The sequence below is a fragment of the Oryza glaberrima genome, chromosome 9, assembly GCF_000147395.1.
Source record: "Oryza glaberrima chromosome 9, OglaRS2, whole genome shotgun sequence".
NCBI lineage: Eukaryota > Viridiplantae > Streptophyta > Magnoliopsida > Poales > Poaceae > Oryza > Oryza glaberrima.
Window position 1 is genome coordinate 12,987,480 of NC_068334.1, and position 21,190 is coordinate 13,008,669.

The 21,190-nt window shown below is 41.9% G+C and overlaps 2 protein-coding genes across 2 annotated transcripts; one reads left to right on the top strand and one right to left on the bottom strand.

Annotated features, from left to right (window-relative positions):
- Nucleotides 1–346: 346 nt before the first annotated feature.
- LOC127783753 (uncharacterized) lies at nucleotides 347–4,723 on the top strand. The gene is made up of 2 exons (XM_052310922.1): nucleotides 347–491; nucleotides 4,509–4,723. Exons 1-2 carry the CDS (start codon nucleotides 347–349, stop codon nucleotides 4,721–4,723), a joined length of 360 nt encoding a protein of 119 aa, XP_052166882.1.
- Nucleotides 4,724–18,961: 14,238 nt separating this feature from the next.
- Nucleotides 18,962–20,690, bottom strand: LOC127784893 (probable cinnamyl alcohol dehydrogenase 8A). Its single transcript, XM_052312307.1, has 2 exons — nucleotides 20,396–20,690; nucleotides 18,962–20,199 (listed from the first exon to the last, which is right to left on the bottom strand). The coding sequence occupies exons 1-2, from the start codon at nucleotides 20,476–20,478 to the stop codon at nucleotides 19,203–19,205; spliced, it is 1,080 nt and encodes a 359-aa protein (XP_052168267.1). The 5' UTR covers nucleotides 20,479–20,690; the 3' UTR covers nucleotides 18,962–19,202.
- Nucleotides 20,691–21,190: the final 500 nt, after the last annotated feature.

Consider the following 21,190-nt stretch of genomic DNA (forward strand, 5'->3'; position numbering starts at 1 on the left):
CAATTGCATCAAAAAAGAAAAATCTAGATGCATGCATGTGCTACAAAAGTAAATTACCAGTGCCATGCTTGTTAATAATTAGTACCACAGGTTGAATTGCTAACCCCTCCGTCAAGTACGTTGCTTATAGGCAGAAACACATCCATTAATCCATCGAAATTAAACTATAAATAGCCATGCATGAGAGGTTAGATTACCACCAACACCAAGAGATCAACTAGCAGCAAAGCATAAGAGCTATATATACATACAGTCTTAGTTTAACACTACTGCTTTTATCATCTCAGTTAATTTATAGCTCGCTGCAGCCTGAAGGCCTGCCTCGATCGATCAGAGAATATTGCAGATGGCTGCAGCCGGCAAAGGTGCATTCGTGATGCTGCTGGTGCTGGTCGCCATGGCGGCGTCGCTGCATGAGGATTTCGCCGCGGCGGCGAGTCCTGCAGCAGCAGGAGGAGGTGGCCGTGCCGCCGATCATCAGCCTTCCGCTGGTGCAGGGCTACCTGCAGTCAGCTTGGCAGGCAGTTCAAACTGCAGCAACAGTATCAATAATCCCGGCAAAACACCATGCACTCCTCCTAGCTCTAAGCCTTAAGAGTCTTCTATATATAAATTATTTGTGCTGATGTGTTAATAAATTAATAAATTAGTAAACGAATAATTAATATACCCCAATTTGATTCCTGCTAGGAAACCTGCACCTATAGCCAGTTCCCAACCGGTACCAATAAGGGTTTCTGCTGTAATGTACAACTTAGGGATGGAACATAAATAAATGTATTTCCATTAATTAATTGATAATTTTGGGGTCAAGAGATTATATTGAACCATTAGTTAGGCCAGCTAGCTATAGCTTGTGTGTATATCGATCCATTGCTGGTTAATTTATGTTGTTTCAGATAGCAGAGTTGCTTTCTGTGATTAAGCAGCTATCCTTTGCTTTCTGTGATTAACCAGCTATCCTTAAAATTGTTTTGTTCCTGTATTCTACAAGTTATTTTGAAATAAAGAAGGTGGTTCTTTGTTTTCAAGGGCTCTATAATATTTTTGCGATGTTACATAATACATAAATATACGCTTAATATGGTCTGCAACCACTATAAAAAACCTTCATACAGACAAACCAACTGACACCTATAAGTCGTTTCCTGTCTAATTTCCCTGAGTGAGGAGTATTGGTGCCGGCACCTATGACCCTTCCGCCAACAAGGCCACTAACAAAAAAACGAGCACCAATGTGGACTCGTGCTGTGCAGAACAATAGGTGCCTGTTCTTACCAAGAACCGGCACTTATTTGATACAGCCATGCAAATTCATAAACTAGCTAAAAGGTTTTCTCTAAGCTTGCATGTAGCTTTCGATACAGCCATGCAGATCCATGACACCATTTATACTCTGTATTTATTTTCATAACACTCTTCTCACGCGAAAAAATAAATTCCACACCTTCGAAAAAATAAAGTTCATGCGATTTCAAAAGGGGGAAAACGAAACAAGAGAAGAGAAGAGGGTAGTACAATCTTCCGATTTGAGTTATAAAATGAGTCTTCTTGTGAATGTGGAGGATGTGGATGTGCATGATGTGAATGTAATATTTTTTGATTTTGTGATTTTTGTGGAGGATGTGAATGTAATATTATGTAAATTTTATGATTTCTGTGTTTCAGGAACCGGCACCTATAGAATTATAGGTGTTGGCGGTTTACGAATCGGCACCATTGATGTCACTAATAGGCGTCGGACCCGAAACCGACACCTATGAGGCCTTTCCAACCGGCACTAATAAGTATTTCTGTAGTAGTGTAACTATACATAGTAGGTATAGTTCGTATGTTCTCCATATAGAAACTATAATTATCTGACAGAACATATGTAGTCCTAATTAAACGTTGTGATCAAAGTTATATATGAGAATTTGTCAAAAAAAAAGTGTGATTTACAATAGCAAGAGAGATCTGTATAACTATCTGTTACGTACGGCACCGTTTTTGGACCGAAGAAATTTTAGAGGATTTTAATCCTATAATTTTTTTTCATGTATTCAACCCTTGAAACAAGAAGAATTTTCATTGAGAAAATACTTGTAGGATTGGATATCTCCTTGAATTGGCCTATAAAATTTCTACCGAATACCCTAATACATAAGCGTTTTGGAGCACATTTTACACATCATGTAAATCTCACGAAAGTTTTCCTCAAAGTCTTAATTTTTCTCTTCTCAAATTACTATGGCTTTCCAATGCCCCATCCAAAATTTGTGAGTTATTAATGGAATTATTTATGGCGCCTCTGGCTCAAAGCGCCATTGAGTCGGCTAGATGTTTTTTTTAGCTCATGGAACTTATATATGTGCCTAATATTTTACAACCGGCACAAATACACCTACACTATCAGTGCCGCTTACAGAGTAATTGTTGGTAATTCGGCATTGATTAACATGAAAATGTTCACAGGACAGGCATTGCCGGTGGAGCCAACACACTGTACAGTAGCCCAATGAAAGAATTCTTAGGTACTAACCGCCAACATTTTTCCACCAAATTTCCCCAGTTATCACTACCAGAAACTGCAATACCTCTGACGGCTAAAACTTGTCTGGAATAAATAAAATACCATCAGGAAAATAGGTCCTGACATGTCAACGTCAGAAAAATACCGTCACAACTAGCTTGTCGGGGAAAATTAATTTGCACGTAGAATCTCCGTCAGGGAAATTATTCCTGACGTGAACACACGTTACGGTTAAATTTCCTGACGTTAATTGCACAATCAGTGATATTTCCCATATCACTAATAGGTTTAATCGTCAAAGATATCGTACCTACAACCATAAAGAAAATTAGTCATCTTCTAGTAGTGTATAGTGCAAATTAACGCACCACAATACAGTAATTAATAGTATATATCTAGCAAAATGCCAACTTAAAAACAGTGAAAACACGTGCACATATATACCGTCGACTTATATATGAATGTGTTCAGTCCAAGGGTTGAATATTTCTTCCATTGCATGTATACATGGTACATGCATCTAGGATCAAATGCCGCTCGTCTGTCTTTTCTTTTTAAAGACTGCCGGTCTCAGTCTCAAGTCCAAACCAAACCTCACAGGCCGTGAGGCGAACGTAATTAAGTTACTTTAATTTGGCATGCATGGTCTCCAATATATAGGCACCTTTAAAGGCTTCAAACATCGACTAGCTAGACCTGAAATGGTTTCATATATATATGAAATGTGGTTTGGAAGTCTTTAACACATGACCAAAGACAAACAAAATACACTGGCTAAAGTCAATTTTACGAGACAAATTGAATTAACGTAATGCCTTTTACATTTATTTAGAACGTATATGCTTTATTATGTCAGCTGGTAATTAAGTACAGTGAAGAAATTGTAATTCTATATTGAGTAAGTTATTAAGAGCTAGCTTATCAGTTTTCTTTCTGCCAGTTGTTTATTTTTTTCTTATGTTGTTAAAAGAGTACTAGGATAGTCTATATATATGCATACTATGCAAAAGTGGTGATATGCTTTTGGAATTGGTAGCCAATGCCTGATAGACTTTTTTTACTCGTGGATGACGTAGAAACTTAAAAATTATTGCTCACTGGAGACTGATTTTTCCAACAACAAAACTTGGTTGGTATGTATGTGTGGCAGTGACCGGAGATGTAAATAACTTCTATTATCTTAAAAAGGAAAAAATGGAAAGGTATCTTTAGCTAGCTAGCTTATGGACGTATACAAAGCTTATATATATATATATTATTATTAACATCTAGCTAAATCGATCCACCGTTGACATCCAGGCCCTAAAAGAAAAACTAATGCTGATATCTTACTCCTACTTGAAAGACATACTATATCGCAATTGTGGTGCGATATAATTAAAACACACCCGACATCAATAATTTTTTTTACTGAGAGTGCAATCATCACAAGTTCCCGTATTAAACCTAACAGTAAAATTTTTACTATCAGATATTACGCATCCTGCAGGGTGCATTTTAGCGTATCCCCTTAACTTGATTAGTAGGTTGACTTGGTGATATGTGAGAAAATATACGTGAGAAAGACTTGCTGATAATTAAGTGAGAAAATATAGAGCTAGCAGGTCTTTCTCCGTTCTAAAAAAAAAAAAAGCAGGTCTTTCTCTCCCAGAACGCTTGACGAGACTGTCGAACTCATTCCTGTTGTGTGAACATGTATACGATCGGTTAAACGATGGAATGTTTTGAATCAATATTCTCACATTTTATCCGTCAAAAACGTCAGGTTCTTGCCTCAATTTCCTTCCTCCAAGCTGGCCCTAATTATCTCAATCTCATACATGGGTATAACTATAAATATAACGCCATGCATGGACGCCCCAACTCGTCTAAATTAATTTGCAGTTTCAACGTTAGGAACCAAATTACTTCGGATCACTGCAAGACACCATATACAGTACATAGCATCGTGAGTGGTCGTTGATCGATTCAATTGATATGGCTGCTCCGAGATCAGTGACGATGGCCGCGGTGATCCTCGTTCTCGCCGTGGTTGCGACGTCGGCGACGCTCCATGCTTCGGCGGCGCGGCCGGCGAAAGAGCCCGCAGCCGGCGCCGGAGGGACTACTCCGCCTCCGGTGCGGGCGACGGCGGACGGCCCCTCTTGCTGCTCCAACTCTGTACCGCCGCCGAATGGTTGCGTTTGCCCGCCGACGCCGTCGGCGCCGTAGGTAGCAGATCGACCTAATGAGATATTGAGATTGATCACCAAGAAATCGCGCTAGTGTTTTAAAGTGATCTTTGGTAGGATTTAATTAAAGTGAACTATATGTAGCTATATATCATTCATCTGCTTACTAATTAATTCAGGTTTTGATTGAATAATAAGAGGCGTAGTATTGGAGTGAACAGTAAGGACTATATGTAGCAAGTCCAGCTTCATGTAACCCTGCGTATATCATTTTTCTTTTTTAGGTTTGATTGAATATATATTAATCCAGGTATATATATATGTACGTAATGCTTTCATGTGTATGCATATGTATTTTATGTATACGTCCATATGAATGACAAATAAGTAAATGATTAATTCTCTCGATGCAATAATGCTTGAGTGCATAGTGTGTACCTCACGGAGAAAAGCTAACATTCTGCGAATTAAAATCTGGAGCTGAGCCATTTTCTTATGCTCTATGCTTTCCTTTTTAAAACTATTATGCTTGAATCCAGGTGGACGGATTTCACCACGGTGAACCTAACAGGTTGTTAAGCTACGCTCAGTTCACAAGCTCCTCTATATTTCAATCTCCTTTCAAAGATATTTTAATAATATTTTCCTCATCCTCGGACTAGATGAGTTTTGTAAAATACATTGATCTCACTACTTGATAAACATGCCCACCCCACATGAACAAAGACGTTGATTCAACGTACGTACTACCCTTCTTTTAAAATTACTTTTTGTTCTAATAATTGCTCACCATCGGTTTTTAAAAATTAATACTCCCTCCATCTAATTTTGATAGACATATTTTCAAATCTGAAAAAAAAATTTAATAGGCATATTTCAATTCAACAACCTATCATCTTAATGACTTTCTCGGATTTATTGCATGACTCTCTATTCTTCCACATATGATTGGCTACATGGGCATTGAGAAATGTAAATATTAATGAATCGTTTGTTTACGAGAAATGACTAGTACCATGTTTAAATGGATGATAAGTAGAATTACTTATCCTTGGTATGTGTGCCAGGATTAAATATGACTATCAAAAATAGATGGAGGAAGTATAGTTTAATGTTATAAGATTTTTAGATTCAACGTAAGAAACTATTATATAATATATAATTCACATTGTTGTTTGAATTATATGGGGTTCTAAAAATTGATAGTTGCAAATAGTGCGCAAGTGTAGTTCTGGGCGCTAGCGGTGTTCGAGCGCATTCCCGTGTGCATATAAGACATCGGCTTACCATGGCAAGTGCACTGCAAAACAACCACTGGATCAGTGATCTCCACGGCCCCCTGGCAGTAGTGCAAGCATCCTGGAATACATCACACTGTGGTAGCTTGTCCAGCGAACGGTGCTGATCCCAAGCCAACTCGCACTACAAGATAATTGAGCTATTGCCACCAAATTATTACAACAAAAAATAATTCGTAGTAATATATTATACTATTGCAATTATAATTTTTCTGTGGCAAATAATTATATTTTATCGCAACGATCTACAATCGTTGTTTTATTTAGTACTTTTGTTGCAATAGAAAAATGAGATATCGCCACAAAAAATCGTACTTATGCAAAAAACATGTTCTATCGCCACAATTTTAATATTTTTGGCAATTTATATAGTACATGGTACTTTTCACTATTTTTTGTTGCCACGATCAACAAATTCGTTGCAACAAAAAAATTGTCAAATTTAACTTTATTTTTTCATATGGACACGGATTGAGACAAATTTTATATGGAAATTATAGCTCTCGACGAGATTTACAATTTTATAGGTCATAACTTTTTCATTTGAAATCTTTTAGATATTCAAATCTATGATTCAAATCTCAGTTAGGTAGGCTCAAATGGAACGATATGCATTTTCCAATAGAACTGATGTGTAGGTGAGTTGGTAAAGAAGAGCACGCGTGAAGGATAGGTCTTGGGTTTAAATCCTAGCCAAGACACGATATAAAAAAACAAATAGAATAAATAGATAGGATGATAGATTAATATTTGAACTTTTATTTTGGTACATAAAACTAATGCCACATATGGAGTAGTGGCAATAATTTTTATTACAACGATACGAAGTGTTGCAATATGACTTTTTGCCACATTCATTCCGTGGCAACATCTAAATTTATTACCACTAAATAAAAATCGTTGCAAGAACCTATTGCTACGCTATTTATTACCACGGCTAGCAACGATTTTAAAATTGTGGCAACATGTATCTATTGCCACAATTTTAGTATTGATGCCACGATTTTTTTCATGACAACAAATGATTTTTCTAGTAGTGTCGACTTCTTCCTTTGGAAATGGGACAGCTAGCTCCAGATCCTACTCTACCTGTTCGAGCATAAGCCCATCAGGAGGTGCCCAAATGTCGCTACTTCATGTGGCTCGTGGCCCACAGGCACTGTTGGAGCGCATGCATACTGGTTAATTGGAGAAGCGCGAATTGGATCATCTGGACCATCACATTCTTTGTGATCAGCGGCAAGAGACTATTTACCACATTCTGATAGCTGTGGTGGCTCTTCTCTCTAGTCTAGGCCTGATCTATTCCTTCCTCTCCACTGAACCGCCCTTTTCTCTTTTGGATCTGTTCGAGCTAGATATGAAAGTCCCAAAAGAGAAGAGACATGGGTTCAACACCATCGCGGCCTTGGGGGCATGGTCCATTTGGAAGGAGAGTAACAACTAACAACAAGGTCTTCAACCAACAACACCGAAGTTGGGCGGAGGTCGCCACTGCCATAGCGTAGGAGGTCACCTTGTGGCTCCTGGCAAGGCCAGCGGAGCCGACGCTATCGCTTTAGCAAGCATAGGTCATAGGTCGTTTCTATGAGATTGGGATTCGGTGACATTCCCCCGTGACATTCTCGGTGACATTGAGTCACTGACATGTGGGTCCATGCATATGTGGGTCCCACATGTCAGTGACTCAATGTCACAGGGAATATCACTGAATCTGCTTCCGTTTCTATGTTGCTGCGAGAATAGGCCTTAGTCTTTTTTCTTCTCATCTCCCTTTCTTTCCCTTTGTTTCTGTACAAATTTTATTTCTTTCAATATAACGTGAAATCCTTTACAGTACTTTCGAGAGAAAAAAAAAATAGTAGCTGTTGGTTTGAATAAACTAGCTATATCTATCGCGCGTGTGTATATATATAGTGCTCAAGCTTGTTACTGTTTTTTTTTGTCAGTTCAAAATAACGCTGATCAATTGGTAATTGCATACGGGCGGTAGCTTAATTGGGCCATTGATGTACTCCCTCTGGTTCTATATTAATTGACGTTTTGGACAAAGTTGAGGTTAAACTTTTATAACTTTGACCACCAATAACTTTAAAAATATTTAGTTTAAAGAAACTAGAAAAACATATATAGATTTGTCTTTCAAAACACTATAATAAAAGTAACATGCATTTATTTATTGTATATATTATAATAGAAAAATAAGGTCAAAGTTATATCTTATAAAACGTGTCATTGTCCAAAGCGTCAATTAAAATTAAATCGGAGGGAGTAGTAATTAACAAGCGCGATTGTTTTAATTAATTGCATGAGTTGTGTCATTCGTTAATTAATGGGTTATAAAATTTGTAATATCTCTCAGCTGGAGGATGCATGTTTCCCCCTGTACCTTTTTTATCTCAAATACAGCATAATTGGTTATGAATTGAATATTCTGGAAACGATTTTCAATGCCTCGTTCAGAATATCGAGAGTCCATATATACTTGATCGGTGTGCGACACAGGTGAAATTGTCAACTCGAAACTGCATGTTTTAATGTGCGCTGGGCTCGGCTGATCTGTCCAGCCCAGCAAGGAAAACCGGCTCAGGTGCCTTCTGTCTGAGGCCCAACCCACCAAACCACCCAGCCTACGTGCCACTAAGCACCACCGCTCACTATTCACCTCCTTCACCGCCGTCCGCCGTCCCTCTGATTCCTCCTTTGTCACTGTTGTCATAAGATATGCCTCTCCCAAACACCATCACCGTCGGATCGAGCAACTTCCTCCCTAACACTGCTCTGTCAGATCTGGCCGCCTCCATCCTTCCCCTTCCACCATCGCCGCTCTTCTTGGGAGACGATGGTGATGGGAGAAAGATCAAGGGAGGGGCAAGGAGAATGGGAGGGGAATGTGCGGCTTATTTTATACTTGTGTTGGTTTTTTTTTCAAATGACTGCCTTAAAAAAATAAGATTGTTTTATTTCTTAATTTTTAAGCGATTGCAGAAACCACGATTTTCATAGGTGGTCTGAAATAATTTTAAGCGGTTGCAGTAATAATTTTATCTTTTAGTCCATCGTCTTAATACAATCACTTATGGAAATTATTTTAAATTTTGCTTTGTAATTAACAAGGATGACTTATATTTTGGATGAACACAACCGAGTATATCTACCGGCCGCCACGGTCACTTTCGCTATTGATCTTTAATAGTACCACGAGAGGAGTAGAATGTTATGCGTAACAATTTTACAGTACTTTTTATAATTTTGAATGAACTTACACTTTTAAAATTTATAGTGAATATTTTTCATTTCACTTTGAATAGAATAGTGCGTATATAATTACTTCTTCCGTTGGATAAAAAGTCAACGGCGTCATACATTAAAATATTGGAGGTAGTACTTGATTAGCATATAGTACCGGCAAACCTTATTGGATCGGATGTACACTGGTTACACGTGCACGTACCAAATCAGCAATATGCTAGTCGTAACTTACTAGGTTGACTTGCCGAACAGCTAAAGTACAAGTGAGAAAAATATGAAGTCTAGAGTCGGTAGGTCTTGTCCCAGATCAACGTGTAACGACTGTCAAACTACTGATAATCCATGTCGCTACCTTCCCAGTTCTGCATCATCCTTTGAATCAATCTTCATATCAGTTTGCATATATCCGTCAAAAACGTCAGGTACCTTGATCGAATTTCAAATCCTTTTACGGACTAGTTGACCCTCCTACAAATTTTACGATAAACCATATGTAGGAGTAGTTTGTTTGTGAAATGGAAATAAAGTTGTGAAGTTTCAAAGAAAAAGACTAGTTGACCCGGCCTCTAGCTAGTTACCTACTCCTAGCTATTGATCGATATATGCAGGCTATATATAAATACCTCTATGCATCGTCTAATAAACACACAGCAAATTAACAAACGCACAACTCCATCGTCTAATTCCAGCTTAGCTAGCTAGCTACGTCTCCAAGCGTAGAGAATATATTATTTCCAATCTACTGAAGAAATTATAACCACATATATATATATTGCATCGAGATCGATCGATCGATCGATATGATGGCGAGAGTGAAGGTCGGAGTACTGATCGTCGTTGTCGCCATGATGGTTGTTGCTGCGGCGGCGGCAGGGCCGGCGAGAGAGGGTGCCGCCGGCGCCGCAGAGGCGCCGCCGGTGACGACGACGACGACGGCGGCGACTCCGCACGCCTTCGCTGCAGCAGACGGCGTTGGCAGCGGCCCGTCTTGCTGCACCAACGACATTAATAATAATCCATGCCCTCCTAATTCCATTTGTCGAAATTCGCCGTCGAAACCGTAGCTATATATATAGCTACCCCACCACTAGCAATTAAACTTGATGAGTTCAACAGCTAGCTAGTGTTCCTTGATCTTGGGTCCTACGTTGGTTCTCTAGCTACTTACTCCGTCCTATGTTAAAGCTTCTTAGATTTATCCTAAAATAAGTTCATTTTTAAAGTAATCAAGATCTTTGCATTGGAATTTGTAAAAGTAGAGAATAATTGTATTGAAACTAGATAAAGTAAAGAAATAGTTGAATTGGGATTTGATAAAGTAAGATTATTCTAGTATTTTTTTTTACATGTGTGGGATAAATTAATGAAAAATGAATTTATATTTTGGGATGATTTTAGGATGGAGGTAGTACATTATTTATTTATTATATATTCACTTATTAATAATTCAGGTTTGATGGAATAAGATGGACACATTGAGTATTGAAGTTGACTACTCCAGCTCATGTTGTCATGTAACATACCCCCTCCGTACTCGTAAAGGAAGTCGTTTAGGACAATGTTTAAGTCAAAACTTGGGAATATAAATCATGAATAACTCTCAAGTTGTTGAGTTTGAAAATGTAAAACTTATAAGAATAGATTTATCTTGAAAAATACTTTCATAAAAGTATACATATATCACTTTTCAATATATATTTTTATAGAAACAAAAAGTCAACGTTGTGTTTTGGAGACCGTATCGCTGTCCTAAACGACTTCCTTTACGAGTACGGAGGGAGTATGTACCCGTATACTCCATCCATCCAAAAAACATCAACCTAGGAGAGGATGTGACATCTTCTAATACAATAAATTTGGATAGTTCTTTGTCCAGCTGATTTATTGTATTAGATAATGGTCACATCCCTTTTTAGATTTAGTTTTTATGGATAGAGGGGGTAGATTATATGTTTATTAAGGTCGTTTGATTGAATTTTTAATTTTAATAATAGAAATGACTGTACGGTTTTTGTTTCAAGGAAGTTACAGCCAAAGGTTTAACTAAATAAGATGGAGTGAGTACTACATTCGTGCCCATACCTTGACCGCTATTAAGCACAACTTAGAATACACTGTATTTGTGGATGAATACTGTGGTTTAATTTTCTTCGTTTATCTCCGTATCATGTATAACATATGACAACAGAACCATCGTGTTTATGGAGTACATAAAGTTGTTGTAATTATCTTAAAAAAACATAACGTTGTTGTGCCATGAGTTCGCCGTGAGTAGTTTGTATAGTTGAGCCAGTATGGGTGTACGCGTGGTGGCAGTAGTAACCCCCTCCATCGCATCGTGAATGGACCGACACCGTGGCCTTGCAGCTGGAAATTTTGTAGTTTAATTTAGCTCCTTTTAGAACTTATTTACCATATAGATCCTCGGCAAAATATATATTGTAGAAAGAAGAGACCGAATGTTCGTAGGTGGTAGAGGATCAGCACTAAGCTAAGATTAGGTTTTAGCGCCAACTTAATTATCTAGCGTCCAGAGAGTTATGGGTCTATTTTTGCAAAATAGGTTTTATGGTTGGTCTATTTATAAAATAAGTATTTAGAAAGGTTCAAATGTAAAAACAAATCTAGGAGATTGTGGGATCCATGACCTAATTAAGTACGCGACCAATAGATCCTAGCAACATCACCGAGGCCACCATCGTCTTCCTCACAAGAGATGCTAAGGGCATCTCCAATGTTTATGATCGTAAGTAGCATTAAGGTGGGTCCCACTATTCTTATGGTTATTACCACAATGTTTGAAGCAAGAGTAAATTTTAAGATGGGTCCCACAATGCACTATTCTAGTACTTCTTTTATCAGCCATGCAAATTTTTCATCCTCACATTCATTTTACCCTATTATTTTATTGCTTGTGGTCAAGCCATAAGCTTAAAGCTTTCTTTTGCATTTAATGCCTTATGGCTTTGTTTCACAATGTATATGGTCACTATAAAACCTTGTGGCCTCTTCTTATGGCCACATTGTGGCTACCCTAATGCGTGTCCGATCGCATATCGGGGGAGGTGGGTACGATCGGGGCAATAATAGCCTCAGAGCCCAGCCCCCTACCTCCCACGTATAACCAAGGTATTTATATGTATATTTATAAAGTTTATATTACATGTATATATTATAAATATAAGGTTTATATATAAATTTCATATGTATAAATATAACTTTTATACATGTTTTTATGTATAAATACATAGTTTATATATTTATAAATTTTGTACGTGTACATATATAATTTATACATATAAATTCGAAACAAATTCAAATTTAAAACAAATTCATAAATGTTTTATATATTAAAAGAAGACAAGCATACATGTGGCTGTAATTAAGGCCCATGAGTCTCTCAAATTCAATCCCATCTTGAAGGAATAAGTTTATTTTGGGTCCCTTAAGTTGATAGTGAGTTCGATTTTCGTCCTCGAACCGTAATACCAGATACAACGGATCCCTCAACTATCAAAAGTCAAAACCGGTGCAATATAGGTCTCAAGGTGGTATGGATAATTATTTAAGCCGACGTGGTGCCTACGTAGCTAATTTAACTCAATCTTCATTTGACGTGGCACGTAGAGCAAAATTTAACACTCTAAAAATTAAAATAAATTAAATATATGGATCTATATGTTAGTCAAACAATAAAATGAGAAAATAGTGGGACCCACATGTTAGTGGGTTCGCTTCCTCCTCCCTCCTCTCCATCTCCTCTTCTCCTCGTCTCGATTCCTCCACCCTTCATTCACTCCTCTTCCCCTTACCCATACGAGCACTCCTAGGAGGGAGTGAAGCACGGCAACGGCGACCGGCCAGGAGAGGTGGTGGCAGAGATGGAGAGGGTGGAGCGAGAGGGGTCGGCCACTCCACACATCTACGTTGATTTTGTGTCAAATAAAATGCGAAAACTGATAAAGTATCATTTTCCAATTTATTTACTGTAATTTGTTTTGTTTTCAAGGAGTAAGACTTGAATCTGGATGAGATCTATGCGAAGTTAGTTGAATGACGTGGGTGCTTTGGAAACTGGCAGCGAGGCTCGATGCAAACAAGATTGGCGTTGATACATCTAACCTCGACACCAAGTAGGTACTCCTTTGGACCAAAACCCCCTAATAGTATTTCTAATGTGACTGGAAATTGGTTTGGTGGTGTTAACTCAAAAATTAAAAATCTCATATTTGTTAGAGCATCTGCTTTGTGTTATGCTCTATGATTGAGTAGGAATGAGGTAGTTTTCGATAAATCTCTAAATAAATCTTATATGCATGTGCTTTCATAGCAACGCACTGGCTCTAGTTCAGGGCACAGCTTCAAAAGTGTGAAGAGCACAAGGAGCTCATACATGCTGCATATTTAAAAGTTACGATTATTCAGATTTTCACCAATCAGGATTGGAGATTCACAAATAAACTTCAATAATTGTTTTGTCCTTATGTGTTAGCTTTATTAATATTGTAGTTCTTATTGTTGCCTGAATATTGACACTTTTTAGAGATTTTTGCAATAAATGGTTGTATTATCTTTGAAGTAAAGGTCAAAATTTTTATTTCATTATATCTTAAAGAAAAGTACTTACCCCAACGTTAAGTTATTTTTGCAAAAATATTTTTAGGGGTCTATATGTGAAATGGGTTTTTGAAAAAGAACTACAGTACATATTAAGAAGGCAATAATCCAGCCTGTCGTGGTCTCATTCTCATGGAGCACGAGCAGCATACTTTAATCAAGTGGGAAGCTAAATCTTACTTGAGTGCTTTCGATGAATCTAACACACGAGATAGCATGCTCTATTTGTGGCAAGTGTTGTGCATATATATATTAAGTAGTTTGGCTCTCGAGTGTATTTTTTTTACTCTCTCCATACTCGTAAAGGAAGTCGTTTAGAACAGCGACACGGTCTCTAAAACACAACTTTGACTTCTTGTTTTTATAAAAATATTCATTGAAAAGTGATATATGTATACTTTTATGAAAGTATATTCATATATTTTTTATATTTTTAAATTCAACAACTTGAGAGTTATTCATGATTTATATTCCCAAGGTTTGACTTAAACATTGTCCTAAACGACTTCCTTTACGAGTACGTAGGGAGTATACATAAACCTCCCACTTGGTTAACAAATTGCCAATTTGCCATTAATAGTTTGTTGGTCTGATCATCTTGTATATATATGCATGCACAACTAGCCAATTCTCGACCTCTATAAATAGTGAAACTTTGTAGCCAAACTCACACACACATCTCATCATCGAATTGAAGCTAAGCTAGAACAACATCTGCCATACATGGTTTCCGCTACTGCTGTCAAGATTGCAGCCATCTTCATGGTGGCGCTGACCATCGGCCAGCTGATGGCTGAAGCATCGTCGTCGTCGTTGCCACAGCCTCGTCGGCTGCTCGAGGTCGACGACGACGACGATGGAGAGGTCGTCGAGGCAGAGCTCGACGAGGCCACCCTGCTGGCCGACGAATTAGCCACAATCGTTCAAGGCTGCCGTAGCATCTGCCACCGCCATCCCAAGTCGTGGAGGTGCAGATGCTGCCGTGAACGCCCCGGCTGCCACCGTGTCCTTGACACTTGTGTATGCCCGCATGCTTCGATCGATCACTTATGGCCTCTTCTAGCTTTGGGTACGACACGGATCTTCTACCGTAATGTCACTATGTGTCAGGTGACTTGACTTTCGGTCACTTATACGTTTTTTTATATATATATATATATATATATATATATATATATATATATATATATATATATATATATATATCTCGTCGTAAAAGTATTAGTGGATCTCGTTCCCTGTACGTGTGTACGTATGTTTGTACGTTTGCTTCCGGACTTTCGTGTATGATTCCGGAATATGTACGTTCGCTTGCTGTTGCTGCCATGGTTGCACTGCATGCTGTGTGCTTCTGGTGTGAAAGTTCAATAAATTAAGAAGATGGGGGCTCCCATTAAGCAATTTGTTTGTACTATTGTGTAAATCTGCATAATCTTTGATCTTTGGAGTTTAAAACAAGTTTAGTTCTTTACGGTTCTTGTAGAGGTGCGCCTCGTTTTGATACGAAAAATGTAACATGGATTTGCAAAGAAAATTTGTTATCATATTTACAGAGTTTTAGTTATTTTTATGTTAAAATCGGTGGTACCTTTAGAAGGGGTTAATTTAAGTAATTTAATTCCAGCTAGCGAAGCCGAAACTCATCTAGTCATCTTGTCCGTGATTTAGTTATATATTAGCGATGTGGGTCGATAAAACGAAGGTTAACAACATTTGATTGGGAACCGGCGTGCTTTCTCACTACTACAGAGATTTTCCTGGACACGAGCCCTGATAGCTTCCAGGCGGGCCGTAAGTGGCTCCTCCTGGAACAAGCTGAAGGCCGGCGCTGGGCTTTGCATTATCCCGTATGGTCCGCTTAAGACAACCGCACGGGATAATGGCTTAAGCGGACTGCACGGGACAATGCATTATCTCGTGCGGTGCGGTCCACATAAGCTGACCGCTTGCGAGGAGCTACATAAGCCCCCAACCCAACCATTACATGAATTCCGGCGTTTTTTCTCTCCTAAACATACACAAATTAGGGGAGAAGTTTTTGACCTCAAATCTTTTATTGGGTTTCACATAAAAGGTGTAGAGCTTGTTCTCATCCTTTATTTGCTTCCATTTTTATCAGTTTTCATCGGTGCAATGCGAAGAAACTTGCACTTTTATGAATGGAATAGTGTAGGCACTTTTTTGTTTTTTTATTTTGTAGCTAACATATAATGTTTTCATTACATGTTTTTAAAAGTATTTAGTACCAAAATTGAAAAGTTTGGCCCACCCGCACGCGAAAATATCGATTTTCCTAGACGCAGCCCTACAGGCGGGCCGAGCCACCGCACGGGATAATAAATCCAACCGCACGGAAAAATAGGGTGGGTAGTAGTGTCTAAATTTAGTTAATAACCTGGTAAGGAGCCTCATGCATAGAACGGGGGATTGCTAATTAGCGAATAGTCGCGCCTCCCCCTGCGCAATCGGTTCTGGGCCCACAGCTTTGTACTATACATATAAATTATATATATATATATATATAATTTATTATATATATATATATACTTTGTATACATAATGTATATTAACGTATGTACAGTTGTCCATATTTACGTCTATACGTCGAACTAGGTATAGCGTGTTAACATTCTCTAACTTCTAGAACTAGTACAAATCGAGTCACTAGAGAGTGGGTTTTATTTGACGTGGCATCTACGTGCCACGTTGTCCTAATCTTCATACAACGTGATGCTTAAGTGTCAATTATGGGAATTACAGTCAACAAAATAAAAAAAATAGTAACCCCGCATATCAGTACCCCTCCCTTTCTCTCGATCCCCTCATCTCTTTGCTACGACATGATGGTCATGAAGACGATGGGCCACACGGCGGTAGCGAGGACAATATCTCCTCCCCGCCAATTTCCACGCCTCGCCATCACGGTCTCCCTGCCTCCCTTTTTCCAGCCCCAGCAATGGTGGGAAGGATGGGATCCCCATATATACTCTGCCTTGAGCTCTCTATCCGCCTTCTTCTCTCGCGACACAACGCCGGTGGACCAGCCATCAGGACCCACGTGACATTGACATGGCAATTCGATCCGAAAAAAATAAAAACCATAAGGTTTACTGCTCACATGTTAGTTACACACACAAAATAATAAAGAATGGTGGGGCCCATGTGGTGGCTTTGAGCTCCAGCCACGCCCAAAGCCACCAACCCAAGCCAGGTGTCGTCGCCACCGTAGGTGCCACGTCAGCCAAAAGCCCAAAACCGAGGACAATACTATCGAGGGACCTCGTTTGCAATGGTTTTGTAAGTTTTGGGATGTGGTGCATCCAGTTTTGTGGTCCTAGGACAAATTCCAGACTCGGTGACAGATTAAGGGACCTAAAGTGAACTTATTTCAAATTTAAACATAGTCGACACATAAAGTGGACCTTTCCAATCGGACGAATCTTTGGGGAATAAGTTCACCTGAGGTCCCTTAACTTATCAATGAATCCGATTTTCGTCCTTCAACCGAAAAACCAGACACAACGCGTCCCTCAACTATCAAAACCGGTACAGATGAGGTCCCTCGGCGGTTTTGACGGCGGTTTTAGCTGACGTGGCGCCTACGTGGCTAGTTTGACTCGGTCTTCATTTGACGTGGCGCTTACATGACAATTCCATGCGAAAAAATAATAAACTCCATGGGACCCACATGTCAGTTTCATCCAAATTAATAAAAAATGGTGGGACCCACGTGGGCCCCACCTGTCATTCCCACTCCTCTTCTTTCTCCTCCTCCCTCTCCATCTTCCCTCTCCTCTCTCCAGGCATGATGGGAGAGTCATCGGGCGCCCGGGGGGTGGGGTGAATTGGCGCCACCACCACCAGGCGACGGCGATCCCGGAGGAGAGCACCTACCGCACACCGCCACACATCCCTCCTTCACCGGACGACCGGCGGCAGCTGGGGATACTGTCGGCCACCGGCGGCGCACGCGGCGAGTGCAAGGGCACGGTGGGTCGGCGTCCGGAGAGGCGCACCGACGCGTGCTCGCCGGGAGAGGGTACATCAGCTACCAATCTTTGCACCGGGACAGCGTCCCGTGCTCTCGTCGCGGTGCCAGCAACTACAAGTGCCGCCGCGGTGCCTCTACCAACCCCTACCACTACGGCTGCTCTCGCATCTCCCGCTGCCGCGGCTGATCTCCTCCTCTGCCGCCGAATCCACCAGGGAAGATGGCATCGTCGTCATCGTCGCCGATGTAGTAAACTAGTAATCGAGCTGTTGTTGTTGTGTTCTTGCGGTGCCACTCCTACCTCTGCTATTTATTATTAGCTACTACTGTTAATATTCCTTTGTTTGATTTGTTGCTGCTAATCCGGCCACCAAGCGTTCTCTCTATCTCTCTCTCTGCTTCATCAGCTCCCTGTGGCAGCGATGGCCGGCTGGCCACTCGGAGGAGGCTGCTCGCCGAGGCGCCTCCGCACCAACCGCACTCCTCGCGGCACCAACAGGGCGCACCGGGGCACCATCTGTCGCCGGCTACACGGGGTGGTTGATAGTGGGCATGAGGCCGGCGATGACGAAGCGGGTCTCGCCGGAGCAGCGAACGATGGCAACCTCCTCGTTGCGGAAGGGGGAGACGCGCGGGTTCGGCAGCCGCCGGAGTGAGGAGGCACTGGCCATGTAGACAAAGTAGTCGTAGGATTCGATGCCCCGGTGGAGCTCATCGTTGGGGTGCAGGACGTGGAGGAGGGCTACATCGTCGTGCGTGCTGATGACTCGTGGATCGACAGTGAACCGGTGGGCCTTGCCGTCGGCGGGAGATGAAGAGAGGGGAGATGGAGAAAGGAGAGGGGTGAGAATGACATGGGGCCCACGTGGCCCCACCATTTTTTTTAATTAACTTGTGTGTTAAACTGACAGGTGGGTCCCATGGGGTTTATTTTTTTTAGGGATGGAATTGCCACGTAAGCGCCACGTCAATGCCACGTCAAATGAAAACTGAGTCAATCCAACCACGTAGGCGCCACGTCAGCCAAAACCACCATCAAAACCGCCGAGGGACCTCATCTGTATCGGTTTTGATAGTTGAGGGACGCGTCGTATCTGGTTTTTCGGTTGAAGGATGAAAATCGGATTCGTTGATAAGATAAGGGAACTTAGATGAACTTATTTCAATCTTTGGACAAAGAATCGGACAAGAGAAGGGCCCAACTCGAGGTGGCCCACATAACCCATCACAAGCCCACGGACCATCACGGTCCAAAAACAACGTTATTGCTCCATTACCAAACGCCTCTCCTTTCACGGTTACACACACGACCGCACAATGACACGCAAGCACGTTGACACGAAGGCAACATTGCTAGGAGCCTAGGACGGCGCGGCGGCGGCGTGCAGGGTGCCGGCGACGTCGATGACGAAGCGGTACCTCACGTCGTTCCTCTCGAGGCGGCCGAGGGCGGCGTTGACGTCGCCCATGGCGACCACCTCGACGTCCGCGGCGATGCCGTGCTCGCCGGCGAAGTCCAGCATCGCCTGGCACTCGGCCACGCTGCCCCCGCCGCTCCCGGCGACGCGCTTCCCGCCATCGATGATGGCGATCGCGGGCAGCTGCAGCGGCGCCGCCGGCGCGCCCACCACCACCATCTGCCCCTTGGGCTTCAGCAGCGACAGCAGCGGCACCAGCGGGTGCCCCGCGGACACCGTGTCGATGATCCCGTCCATCGTCGCCGCCGCCGCCGCCATCCCCTCGCCGTCGCGGCTCGACAGGAACGCGTCGGCGCCGAGCCGCTCCAGCGCCTCCTCCCGCTTCGCCGGCGACGAGCTGATCACCGTCACCTTCATCCCGAACGCCTTGCCGAACTTGACGCCCAGGTGGCCCAGCCCGCCGAGGCCGACCACGCCGAGGTGCTTCCCGGGGGCGTTCAGGCCGTACTCCACCATCGGACTGTACACCGTCACGCCGGCGCACAGCAGCGGCGCCGCGCCGTCCGGCGGCAGGCTCGCCGGGACGCGCAACACGTAGTCCTGCCTCACGACCATGACGTCGGAGAAGCCGCCCTGGGTGGTGGCGCCGCCGTAGTCCGTGCCGTTCGACGTGATCACCATCGTCGGGCAGTAGTTCTCGTCCCCCTTGCCGCAGCTGTCGCAGGCGCGGCACGAGTCGACGAAGTAGCCCACGCCCACCGTGTCGCCGGCCTTGAACCTGGTCACGCCGGCGCCGACGCCGGCGACGACGCCGACGATCTCGTGGCCGGGGACGACTGGGTACATGGCGTTGCCCCACTCGTTCTTGATGGTGTGCAGGTCGGTGTGACAGATGCCGCAGTAGAGCACCTTGATCGTCACGTCGTCTTCCTCCTGAACCCTGCACCACACATCACCGTCGCAAAGTTCAGTGATGCCCATGGCAGATCGAAACGACGACGGTGAGCACAAGACAGAGATATATACTATTCCATCCCAAAATGTTGCTATCTACGATGGAATTCCTAAGACAACAAATCTAGACAAATCCTAGTTAACAACATTTTAGGACGGAGGAAGTAGTAGTTAATTATGACCTTCTTGTGAAGCTGAACGGTGAGAGGTGGCCGGAGGCGTCCCGCGCCGCCCAGCCGAGCGCCGCCGTGCCGTCGTGCTCCATTGATGACGATCGACCACTCTTTTGCTATGCTCTTCTTCCTCAGTGATCGATACTATTAGACTATCAGTAGTTGGTTTTGGACTCAGGAATCTGGGCGTGATACAGGATTAAATAGACATCCAAAGAAGCTAATCTACACAATCAAAGGCGACGTCAGACAGTACCATGGCATCTCAAGCTAACTACTGTGCCATGTGAACAAATCAAGACAAAACACAATGGCCATTTTTTTCTCCCGGCTTTGTATACCTACTACCTTAAATAGTGTTAGGCTATGTTTTTTTTTTCTTTCCCAACTCACCCTTCTCTCTTTTCGTGCGCACGCTTCCCAAACGGTTAAACGGCTTTACGTTATTTTGAAAAAAAACTATATTGAAAATTACTTTTAAAAATCGTATTAATCTATTTTTTAAAAGAAAAACTAGTACTTAACTAATTATACGCTAATGAGTTGTTCTGTTTTATATGTCGGTAAGATTAGCTCCCAAAGGAGAGGAACGTAGTCAGGAGCTTGAATGCTTGATACAGTAAAATATATCTTAATAGTCTCTTCAAGATCGGAGAAAAACAGTAATCAACCGACGCGGTCACAATCTCACCTATTTTCTTTGCAACTAGCCCTACTTGCTCCTCTCCTTAGCCGCCGGCTGCTAATCATGAGCTGTTGGCTCATTCAGCTCGTGCTGCGCTGGATCATGACATTTGACATTAT